An 11,858-nucleotide genomic window follows, 5' to 3' on the forward strand; every position below is an offset into this window, starting at 1 on the left:
ATCACCATGAACACACTTCACCTCCACCCATTCTGCCTCCAGCAATGCCCCGGGGCAGACCAAGCCTTGGTGCACGAGGGTCTGCGTGCAGCCCGTGTCCACCAAAGCATGGCGTATACCCCCTCGAGTCCTTACCGGAAAGTTGTATGTCCCTCCTGGACCAGGAGAGGGTGCTGGGGCACCGGCAACCCGGAACACCTGCCCCACTTCCATCAGAGGACAGTCCCTCCTCAGGTGTCCCAGTTGCCCGCAGTTCTAGCACTCCTGCCCCGGCGTCTGTGCTGCTCTCCGTGGCTCAGGGGCGGCACCGCTCATGTCTGATCCCCGGGAAGGCACAAACGCAGCAAAAGGATTAGTGGGGCTCGGTGCCCGGCGCCTCGGTGCCGGCACTGGGGCTTGTTTGCTCGGCCTCCGGCCGCTGTCCCCGGGCTCCCCCGCTCTAGCGGCAAGGTGGTCCTCCGCCAACGTTACCACCACCTCCAGACTCGCGGGACGGTGGCATCATCTCGCCGTCTCCGCAGGCAGCCCATCCACGAACTGCTCCAGCACCACCTTGTCCACCAGCAGCGTCTCGCCCTCTGACGATCCCGGCTGCAGCCAGCGCACCGCCGCGTCGTGCAGCTGCCGGGCCCAAGCAAACAGCCAATCCGCCGCGGCTAGCCGACAGGCCCGGAACCGCCGGCGATGATCCTCAGCGGTGAGCCCCAACCTGTCCACCACCGCCCGGCTCACGTCCTGGAAGCTGCTCCTCGAGGTCGGCGGCAGGCTCAGGGCCGCCGTCTGAGCCTCCCCCGACAGCAGAGGAAGCAAACGTGGAGCCCACTCCCCCTGCGGCCACTGGCAGGCCTCCGCCGTGGCACGAAAAGTCTCCAGGAAAACCTGGGGGTCATCCCCGTTCCCCATCCGGGGCATCGCCACCGACAGCGGCGGAGGCTTCGGCGGGGCAGCGGCTCCAACCAGCCGCTCCAGAACCAGAGTCTGCCGGTCCGTCTGCTCCTGCAGCGCAGCCAGGTGAGCCCGCTGGGCCGCCGCTTGGTCTTGGCCCATCTTCGCCATCTCTGCCAGCATCTGCGCCAGAAACTGCAAAGGCTGGGCGGGCGGCGCAGCCTGTGGGTCGGACATCCCCACGCCGGCCGGACACTGGGTTTCGGCACCACTTGTGAAATGCACTATACACAGGTACACACACACACAGGTCTTTATCACCAGCTTCCACATTTATTTATAGTTTTCCCAGGTTATGATATGAACACAGTCTGACAGCTGTCGGTCTCAGCTGATTTCCCTCTCCCTCCGCTCCTCTCCGTCTCCCTATAAAAAGGGAAGGAAACCATTATCAGTCCAAATCGCCATCAGCTGTTCTCACCGGCATCTCCAGCACCGCCCCGTTGAGCCCACTGCACCACTCCTCCCCTGCAGCCGCGCCCGGGACCACACCTCCGCCACACAGGGCAAGTGGAGTTCAGCACACTGAGGACTTTCTCCAAAATACAAGGCAATCACACACAAATACATACTAGACATTTAGACTTAGATATTACTACTCATAGCTAACTAAATAATTTGGTGATGAAAGGAGAAAAAAAGCCTGTCCATAAGTACTTTAGGAAATGAGGTGAGGACACTCAGACGTAATAAAACTGCAGCTCCTGACCATGCCTGCTGGAAACCCCAGTCACATGAACACCTGAGACCTGGAGAGAAATTCAAATTCAAATGCAAGGGACCAAGAACAAGGAAAGCAAAAGGAGAGGGGATGGGTACAATGCCCTACGGAGCCATGACAAGTGTTGCATTTTTTTTCATTGAGCTATGTTGTTTGTCATACTTTGGCTGCAACACAAACACAGAAATTTTATTTTGACCTAAATAAAGCACATCTAATTGTAAAGACATTGCATGGACAAAAAAACTCTACTCAAAGTTCATACAAAGCGATTTAGTCTCCTGTGATCCTGTATGATCACATGTTAAACTTTTATGGCTTAAAACTTTCAAAGTACAGATTATAAAGTTTATAAGAGGGACAAGCTGCTTCCAAAGTTCAAACTGTGCTTTTTCCTGCACACAGCTGGGTATCCACTCTATTCTACAGCCAATCATTGTTGCTGAGAGGTGAAATGGCGCAGAGAGGAAATCAGCAAGATTCAAAAAGATTATCTTGTTCACTCTGTTTGGATCTACTAAAGGATCCAGTAACTATTCCCTGTGGACACAACTACTGCATGAACTGTATTAAAGGTTTCTGGGATGAAGAGGAGAAAAACAAGAAAATCCACAGCTGCCACCACTGCAGGAAAGCTTTCATTCCAAAGCCTGTCCTGGAGAAAAACACCATGTTAGCAGCTTTAGTGGAGCAGCTGAAGAAGACTGGACTCCAAGCTGCTCCAGCTGATCACTGCTATGCTGGACCTGAAGATGTGGCCTGTGATGTCTGCACTGGGAGGAAGCTGAAAGCCATCAAGTCCTGTTTAGTCTGTCTGGCCTCTTACTGTGAGAAACACCTCCAACCTCACTATGATGCAGCTCCATTAAAGAAACACAAGCTGGTGGCCCCCTCCAAGAAGCTCCAGGACAACATCTGCTCTCGTCATGATGAGGTGATGAAGATTTTCTGTCGTACTGATCAGCAGAGTATCTGTTATCTCTGCTTGATGGATGAACATAAAGGCAATGAAACAGTCCCAGCTGCAGCAGAAAGGACTGAGAAGCAGAAGGAGCTCGAGGTGAGACGACTAAACATCCAGCAGAGAATCCAGGAGCGAGAGAAAGATGTGAAGCTGCTTCAACAGGAGGTGGAGGCCATCAATGGCTCTGCTGATAAAGCAGTGGAGGACAGTGAGAAGATGTTCACTGAGCTGATCCGTCTCCTCCATAAAAGAAGCTCTGATGTGAAGCAGCAGGTCAGATCCCAGCAGGAAACTGAAGTGAGTCGAGTCAAAGAGCTTCAGGAGAAGCTGGAGCAGGAGATCACTGAGCTGAAGAGGAAAGACGGCGAGCTGGAGCAGCTCTCACACACAGAGGATCACAACCAGTTTCTACACAACTACCCCTCACTGTCAGCACTCAGTGAGTCTACACACTCATCCAGCATCAATATTCGTCCTCTGAGCTACTTTGAGGATGTGACAGCAGCTGTGTCGGAGACCAGAGATAAACTACAGGACATTCTGAGAGAGGAATGGACAAACATCTCACTGACAGTCACTGAAGTGGATGTTTTACTGTCACCACCACAACCAGAGCCAAAGACAAGAGATGAATTCTTAAAATATTCATGTGCAATCACACTGGATCCAAATACAGCAAACACACATCTGTTATTGTCTGAGAGGAACAGAAAAGCAACATTTAAGGAACAACAACAGTCTTATTCTGATCATCCAGACAGATTTCTTCCTTGTTGGCAGGTCCTGAGTAAAGAGAGTCTGACTGGACGTTGTTACTGGGAGGTGAAGTGGAGAGGAAAAGTTTATGTAGCAGTTTCATACAAGAATATCAGCAGAGCAGGGAGGCTAAATGATTGTGTATTTGGGTTAAATTACAAATCTTGGGCATTAAGTTGTGATAGCAAGAGTTATAAATTTTTCTACAACAAAGTCCAAACTGAGCTCTCAGGTCCCGAGGCTTCCACATTAGGAGTGTACCTGGATCACAGAGCAGGTATTCTGTCTTTCTACAGCGTTTCTGAAACCATGACTCTCCTCCACAGAATCCAGACCACATTCACTCAGCCGCTCTATGCTGGACTTATGCTTTTTGAGCAAGGAGACACAGCAGAGTTCATTAAATTGAAATAGACAGAGTGGGTAGGTTTATGTTAGAACTTCTGTTTGAAAGTTTGTGTCTAAAAAATATAGTGCTGTAAATAAACGTGTCGCTACATTTCTTGCATAAGTATAAACCTTAATTTTTCATTATAATCTAGAATTATAAGTTTAAAATATACTTCTACTCCTATTCAGCATTCTTTATCAGTCTTAAATTAATTAGATGTAGCAATACACTGGAGTTTGATTGGTTTGTTTTTAGTAAGCTGAATACCTTTGGATATCATTAAATATCTTTTATTATGATTTTTAAGAGAGATTTTTTTATCAGACTTCCTCATTTATACATCAAACTATGGTAACAAAATGATACAGGAAATATTTTATTTGCTCAGAAATGCATGCTTTACTCACCACACTCAACCAATCTAATGGTTGTTTTGGTTTATATGCTGGATGTTTCTGGAAGTTTAATGTCCCTTAATCTGTTTATGATCAATAAAATTGGTGTACTTTGGACAGTTTCACCTGCTATAAATAACACATATTTTATCGACTACTGTAGTGTTTTCAACAAGGATGTTGGGGACACCGAGTTAAACCACAAATGAAGACCCTGGAGTTTAGTTGCAGCTTGTTTAATTGTCTCCATGAACATGTGGTGAAAACTGAAATGACAGAAAATAAACTCCATCTCAACAGGCAGAAGCATATTTACATCAATAAAGTGCATTACTCTCACTAAAACATTCATGTTAGCAAAATATACATTAATATCCAAAGTTATCTGTATAAACTGTCATATAAAGTAACTTACGGCGTTCCAGCCTGATAATTCAGAGTAGATGGCATTTGATTCTTCTTTCTTACATTTGTATTGGCAGTTGGCAAACAACTGAAAGGTGCATTACCGCCACCAACTGGTATGGAGTATGGTCTGGAACGACGCTCAAAAAATAAATAAATAAATCCTCAAATCCTTCCAAACACGTCCCCCTCTTTTAAAAACTGAAATAAGGCCTGATAACTTTTACTTCCCGATTCCTTTCGCAACAAATCAACAAGACCCAGTTCGATTTGTAGGTTACTGAGATTTTGAATCAATTGTCTCCTCTCAACCTGATACCTCTGACACTGCAACATGACATGTTCTACAGTTTCCTCTACCCCACAGTAATCACATTTTCCGGTACTATGTTTCCCTGTCATGAATAATGTATTATTCAAGCCAGTATGTCCAAATCTCAGTCTGGATATGATCACCTCCTCCCTCCTAGTCCATCCTGCGTTTCTCATTCCTCCCTCCTTTGAATCTTATACAACCATCATCCCTTCCTTTCCTCCTCCCACTGCTTTTGCCATCTTGCTCTCATATCTTGCCTTACCATACTCCTTATCTCTGCTTGGCCAAAACTAACAGCCATGTCAACCACCCCATGTTTTACGGCCTCCTTTGCAACTCTATCTGCCTTTTCATTCGATGGCATTTGATTACATCTCCATACTGCCTTTAGCATGTGGAGCCTATGTCTAAATAAATAAGCAAAACTAAAATATACCTACCAGTTCTTGCAGATACCTCACGAAGTCTAAAATCTCATGTAACAGTGATTGTCAGTATCCCAGCTAGATAAGAATCAACCACCATACCGCATCCACAGAGTCACGTCGAGAGTCTAATCTCTTGTTTCCCTCATTCCGTTAAATGGTTTTGACACCTGTTCCCTTGTTACTCCAGGAAACATGAAGCAGATACAACAACTGGACTTCATTCAAAGTCTTGAACTTGCATTTGTTCTCTGGCGCTCTCAATATGAGGTCCAATGTGATAAACTTTTTTTTTTCTTTCTCTTTGTTTCTATTGCTCTGCCACCCTGAGCAATCTAGGGTTGCAGGTGAATGAATGAGCTTTTATTTCTTGCTTGCAGTTGCCTTCAGTGAAACTGGACCACTTCCATCCATACATACATTACACAAACGTCACATTGGGGAGACAGGTCAGGGTTAGGTTTAATCAATCAATCAATCAATCAATCAATCAATCAATCAATCAATCAACCAATTTATTATAAGGACATTTAAAAACAACACAGGCTGACAAAAGTGCTGTGCATAGTAAAAAAGTAAAAAGTAGAACAAACACACACAATTAAAAGCTAAAGAGTAAAAATTTGTTGTCAGACAGGCTTTTAAAATGTCGAGTGTTGGAGAGATCCTAATTTGAAGAGGCAGACTGTTCCAAAGTTTGGGCGCAGCAATCGCAAATGCCTGGTCTCCTGTTTTTAGCCTGCTTCTAGGGACAACTAGAAGCAACTTATCAGCTGACCTGAGAGCTCTATTGGGAGTATTTATACACTCTTAAAAATGCTGGGTTATATTCCTAACTCAACTGCTGGGTAAAAGCTGTAGGTTCGTAAGTTGGCTTATTGTGACCAAATATTGGTTCAAAAGTCATGACTCAAGAGTTGGGTTGGTAATGTGCCGGGTTCTTCAATTCACTCCACAGCTTGACTAATTCTGTTGGGTCATACTATGACCCAACAGAATTAGCCAATATTTTATCAAAGCTGCCCAACCTATGACCGTCATAGGTTGGGCAGCTTTGATAAAATATTGGGTCAAATTTTACCCAAATGTTTGGGTTGAAAATGAGCCTCAGAAGAAACCACATCATTAATCACAAACTGCCTTTTTCAATTAGACTGTGACCTGATCAGATATCACTGGACTTCTCCACTACTATGAAATAAAACATGGTAAGTAAAAAGTAAATTCTAATAGTTAAAAAAATCATGATGATTGATTATGCAATTTATTGGTTTAATTTAGAACTTTACCTACTCATTAAAGGTATTTTAACAGATAACACCAGCTGGGTTGTGATGATGAAAGTTATTTCTACTTAAAAATGCTTGATATCATCGTTTAAAGCTATAATTTGGAATGAGGCTGATGTTGCTCTGTTTGACAAACTGTTTAGAGATCACTGTATACAGAACAAAGAAAGTATGAGATAGGGTGTTGCATTTGTGGGAAAAAGGTAAAAAATAAAAATTAAAAAAAGGAACACAGTCTATGTAAACTATTTAATTATTTAATAATAAATTATTTTATTATTTAATGTCATTATTTAATTTAACCTAAATTACCTTTATGTTGATAACAACATCTTTTCATTTTAAAATATAAAGGAAATGATAATTTGTCCCATTAAGATTTTTTAAGGCTAGATTTTTTAAGGTTACCTTGACCCCCTTTTTTCCCTCGATCATTAGACCGCGCAAAGGGCACGTGCATCCCTGCACTTAGCTTGCTTGCTACTAATACAAACGTGATGGCAACACTGCCACAACCAATATTTAGCCACCATCTTCGATCCTCACTTGGAGATCTCGGTAGCTTTAAGGTCTGCCATCATAAGTTTACATGTAACCAAAGTATAATCTTTTTTTTTTTTTTTAAACAACAACAACAACAACAAAAATTACTGACTCCTGAATATCATTTAGCCTTATTAAGCCTTTTGGTTCTTAGTCAAAACAAAAGGCTAAGGTGTTAAAGGGTTAACCTGGTGGTGCTGAGAATGTTGGCTGCACTCAGACCCTGCTCAGTATACAGCTAATCTGCTCTGCACTTAGATGGAGGCAGTGCTACTGTTAGAGTTAAATTGTTAAATGTTTGTCATTTTTATGTTTACCATTTGTACAGTGTTTTAACTCTGATGAAAGAAATTCCACTGTCCTTCCCGCCAGATTCTCGAGGTTCCCAGGAATAGATGAATCCCAGGACATGAATCAAATATGATCAAATTAATGAGGGCTCTTTTAGCTATGATGGAAGTATAGAATGTTGCTCATAAAGGTGCATGACCAGAGCTGGATTCTTAATATATTCACATGAAATCACACTGGATCCAAACACAGCAAACACACATCTGTTATTATCTGAGGGGAACAGAAAAGTAACATTTATGGAACAACAGTCTTATTCTGATCATCCAGACAGATTCACTGAGTGGTTTCAGATCCTGAGTAGAGAGAGTCTGACTGGACATTGTTACTGGGAGGTGGAGTGGAGAGGGAGATTACTTTTAGTAGCAGTCGCATACAAGAATATCAGCAGAGCAGGGAGCTCACGCGAAAGAAAATTTGGATTCAATGACATATCCTGGGCATTACGCTGTGATGCAGACAGTTCCACCTTTTTTTTTACAACAAAGTCCAAACTGTCCTCTCAGGTCCTCGGTCCTCCAGAGTAGGAGTGTACCTGGATCATAGAGCAGGTATTCTGTCTTTCTACAGAGTCTCTGAAACCATGACTCTCCTCCACAGAGTCCAGACCACATTCACTCAGCCGCTCTATGCTGGACTTTGGCTTTTGGATTATGGCGACACTGCAAAGTTGATTAGTTTAAATTAAAATTCTCTTCACATTGTAGATATTTTAAATGTCTGATTAATCTGCTCACTGGCTTTTCTTGTCTACTCGCTGTAGTGGATTTTCCTGATGATTAAAATGTGATTTGTGACATTTCTGAACTATGATGCTACAATGATTTTTCTTGTCATATTACAAAAAGTTGATATCTTTGGTGTTTGTATTGTAACTCTTAAAATGTTAATAAGATATTGGAGTCCTTCAACCCCGAGATTATAATAGATGTGTCCTTGTTTCTTGATTGAATGCAGTAATTGATTTTGATTATAGAGTGTTGTTAATTTTTGTTGTTATTATTTTTACAGAAAAATAATAATAACTGCATTATCTAATCCAACATGTTGTGGAAGACAATGTTTGTCGTGAACACCATTTTTCAGGGAAAGCATCTGCAGCTATGAATGACTCATCTGATGTACTATTAAACTGTATAAAATAAAACAAAAGCTAAAACATGTTAAACTAAATTACTAAAATATGTTGAAGTTTAAAATTGGATTAAAATTGGTTTATTTAATTCTAAATGATACATATCTTGCTTTGGCTCTCGGAGGAGGCGGACACATCTTTCAAACTAATGAAGACATATTTGTTTCTTTTTATTTGCTCCCTGTTGAATCCAGACTTTGATTTAAAATCCTTCTCCTGACATACAAAATATTGACCCTATGTCAGGATCTGAGCTGGCAGACCATGTGGAGTGTAGAGTGGACACAAATGCAGACACCAGAGACTGAAACTAAATTAAAATTGATCCTTTATTGATGTCTGAACCATGCAAAGGAAAAAGCAAAAGCAAAACAAAGTCTAACCAAACAAAACCTAAACTGGAAAAACAACTAAAACCTGAATACGTGAAATTTGAAAGTGTGATGACATGAGACCCCAAGGCATGAAACCTGAAACCCAGACATGGACACCAGGAAAAATTAAACATGAAATACCTGAACCTGACACTGGCCAAACAGACAACACAACCACAAACAAAGGAAAACTCACACAACATACAAATTGGGGGTAACAAGGGAATACGCAACAAGACTGAGATAGAGCTGCACCTGATCTGACATAGCGAGACAGAGGGGAAGCAAAACTAAATATAGTGAACACAGGACAAGGACTATCAAAATAAAACAAAAAGAATGAGAAATATGTAGACACAGACAAGACACGCAAGCTTAACACTTTGACTGGGGGAATGAAAACAGAGACAAGATTGACGAAACACAGGACAAGATTAGACACTGGAGACGGAGAATATAATCACCATGAGCTGAAGGAAAACAAACTCACACTCTAAACATGTCAAAAGAACAAGTAAGAACCTAAGAGCTGCAACCTAACAGAAAATAAATGATCAAAAGAACACAGAAGTACAAGAAAACCAAACATACATTACCCAAAGAAGTAACTCAGCCTATTACACCCCAAAACAGAACAGTCCAAAACATAAACGCTGGGTGACTGATCCAGGGCCATGACACCCTATCATATTTTAAAGATCTCACAATTCAATTCTATATTATCCTGACAGATGGTGCAAAATGCAGCTGCTCGCATTTTAACAAGAACTGGGAAATGTGAGCACATTATCCCTGTTCTGAGATCTCTGCATTGGCTACGTTGTCAGGTTCGAGCAAATTTTAAGGTCCTGCTGCTCACCTACAAGGCTTTAAACGGATTGGCACCTTCATACCTCTCCGACCTTTTACACCTTTATGTTCCATCTCGTGCTCTACAATCTCAGGACTCTGGCTCTCTAAAGGTTCCTAGAGCCAGAAAAAAGACAGTTGGAGAGCGTGCTTCTTCTTTTCGTGCCCCGTTTCTGTGGAACAACCTCCCTCAAGATATTCGGCAGGCATGCTCTGTGGAGGTTTTTAAAACTAAGCTGAAGACACATTTGTTCACCTTATCCTACATGTCTTATGGCTTTTAGTTTTTACATTTTCATTGTTTTTAACTTGTATTGTGTCTCTTACCTGTATTGCTGTATCGCTTTTATTTTATTTATCCCTTTAGTTGTACAGCACTTTGTTTGAAAGCGCTTTATAAATACAGTTATTATTATTATTATTATTATTATTATTATTATTATTATTATTATTATTAGTTCACTCTCAGACTGTGGGCTTACTTTTGGTTCCTAGAGTATGTAAAAGTAGAATGGGATTACTCTACTCTTTATTTGCATATTATTAATAGAAAGACTTAATTTATGTTCTACAAAATCTATATTGTAATTTAGACAGATGTGATTATTATAAATGAGGATATATTTTATTATTCCAATCAAGAAGCAGTTAAATTAAAAGTTTTAGTTTGGACTACAAAGGAACTGAATCTACTGCCAATACAAATAACGAAAGAAACCAGTACAACTACATTATAGCTGTACACCTGGAATCTCTGAAATGTGGCTTTAGCTTACCTACCAATGATACCATGTATACACAAAGATATTATCATAGCTAGTACTGTACTTTACTGTACTTTGTCTAATGGCAGCATACCTGTGAAATTCCATTGTAACAGAGGATATACCACAGGATGTTACAGGCAGCTGCTCTCCTCTGTTTACTGGGACTGTACCAGAGATTACTTACTCAATATAGCTGAAAGCTATTATTAGCCTTGAATTCACTTCTCCTGACTTCCAATATTCCTAATTACTATACAGTCTTCTTCTGTATCTAAAGTTAAATTTAGTAGTTGTTTTTTCTACATGTGCATATGAAAGAAAGATGTAACAGTTTCAAAATAATTCCACAGTAAATGTCAAAAAAATCACAACAGTAATCACAGGCTGTGTTATGCAGTGTTTCTATCATTATTAATTTGCCTCTCATGTGAAGCATTTTTGATCCTTGGGGATCCTAGCAGCTGGAAATACAAACCCCTCCACCACGGTAAGGTAGAAATTCACAGAGGGCTACTTACATTTATGAATAAAGGATTAGAAATAGACTGTGAAGACATTCAAAGGGGAAACATGGTCCTGGTATGAGTCAATATCGTTAAGAAGCCAAGCAAGCCATTTTCAATACACAGTTTATAATTTATCTTTGTTTTGTTTTTTACACAGCAAACTAAAAATGAATGAGTAAAATGCATTTTAGCTTGTTAATGTTACTACTTCTGGGTTGAAAGTTCACCAGGAAACTGATGTTCCAGGTGTTTATTGGTCCTGTAAAGCTTTTTTTTGAAGAAGAAAAAAATCAGTTTATGATCATAACATGTTTGAATGGCTGTAAACAGTCATCTATGTCACTAGTTTGTGCCCTCCACTACCTCCATGTAGACCATTTAAGATTTACATGACGACATTTTTAAATGACTCACTAATAGACTTAAACTGACCAGACACAATACAACCAGTCCAAGTTCAAATCTAGAGCCACGTGAGTCTTATTAAAACCTAACAACATGTTTTAACATCAGCAGAGTAAAACTCGATGGTAAAAAGGAATTCCTGAATTTTGACCACTCACTCCTCACAGCATGCTCCAAATATTTTGGTTGCCTTTGCACTCACTTTTGTTTCTGTTGTTTCTGTTAGAAATTCATGTTGAGCTCAGTGAGCTTCATTTGACTTCATATGTGAAGACAAATTAAGCTCATTGATTAAACGAGCCAAGGGAGACACCTGGTGGA

General features: G+C 41.1%; 1 protein-coding gene across 2 annotated transcripts; it reads left to right on the plus strand.

Moving 5' to 3' along the window:
- Window positions 1-2,108: 2,108 nt before the first annotated feature.
- On the plus strand, window positions 2,109-3,800 carry LOC146713841 (tripartite motif-containing protein 16-like). 2 transcript variants are annotated; one of them, XM_085450449.1, is made up of 2 exons: window positions 2,109-2,318; window positions 2,721-3,800. In XM_085450449.1, exons 1-2 carry the CDS (start codon window positions 2,121-2,123, stop codon window positions 3,798-3,800), a joined length of 1,278 nt encoding a protein of 425 aa, XP_085306575.1. In that variant the 5' UTR covers window positions 2,109-2,120. The 2 variants fall into 2 exon arrangements, with proteins under 2 accessions (XP_085306575.1, XP_085306567.1); XM_085450441.1 differs by having other exon boundaries at window positions 2,121-3,800.
- Window positions 3,801-11,858: the final 8,058 nt, after the last annotated feature.

The sequence above is a fragment of the Copadichromis virginalis genome, linkage group LG3, assembly GCF_057382275.1.
Source record: "Copadichromis virginalis isolate Kocher_CV1m ecotype Utaka linkage group LG3, C_Virginalis_male_GT1.1, whole genome shotgun sequence".
Lineage (NCBI taxonomy): Eukaryota > Metazoa > Chordata > Actinopteri > Cichliformes > Cichlidae > Copadichromis > Copadichromis virginalis.

Bases quoted from the DNA above. Each gene is read 5' to 3' on its own strand.
- LOC146713841 (XM_085450441.1), top strand. From the start codon at position 2,121: ATGGCGCAGAGAGGAAATCAGCAAGATTCAAAAAGATTATCTTGTTCA.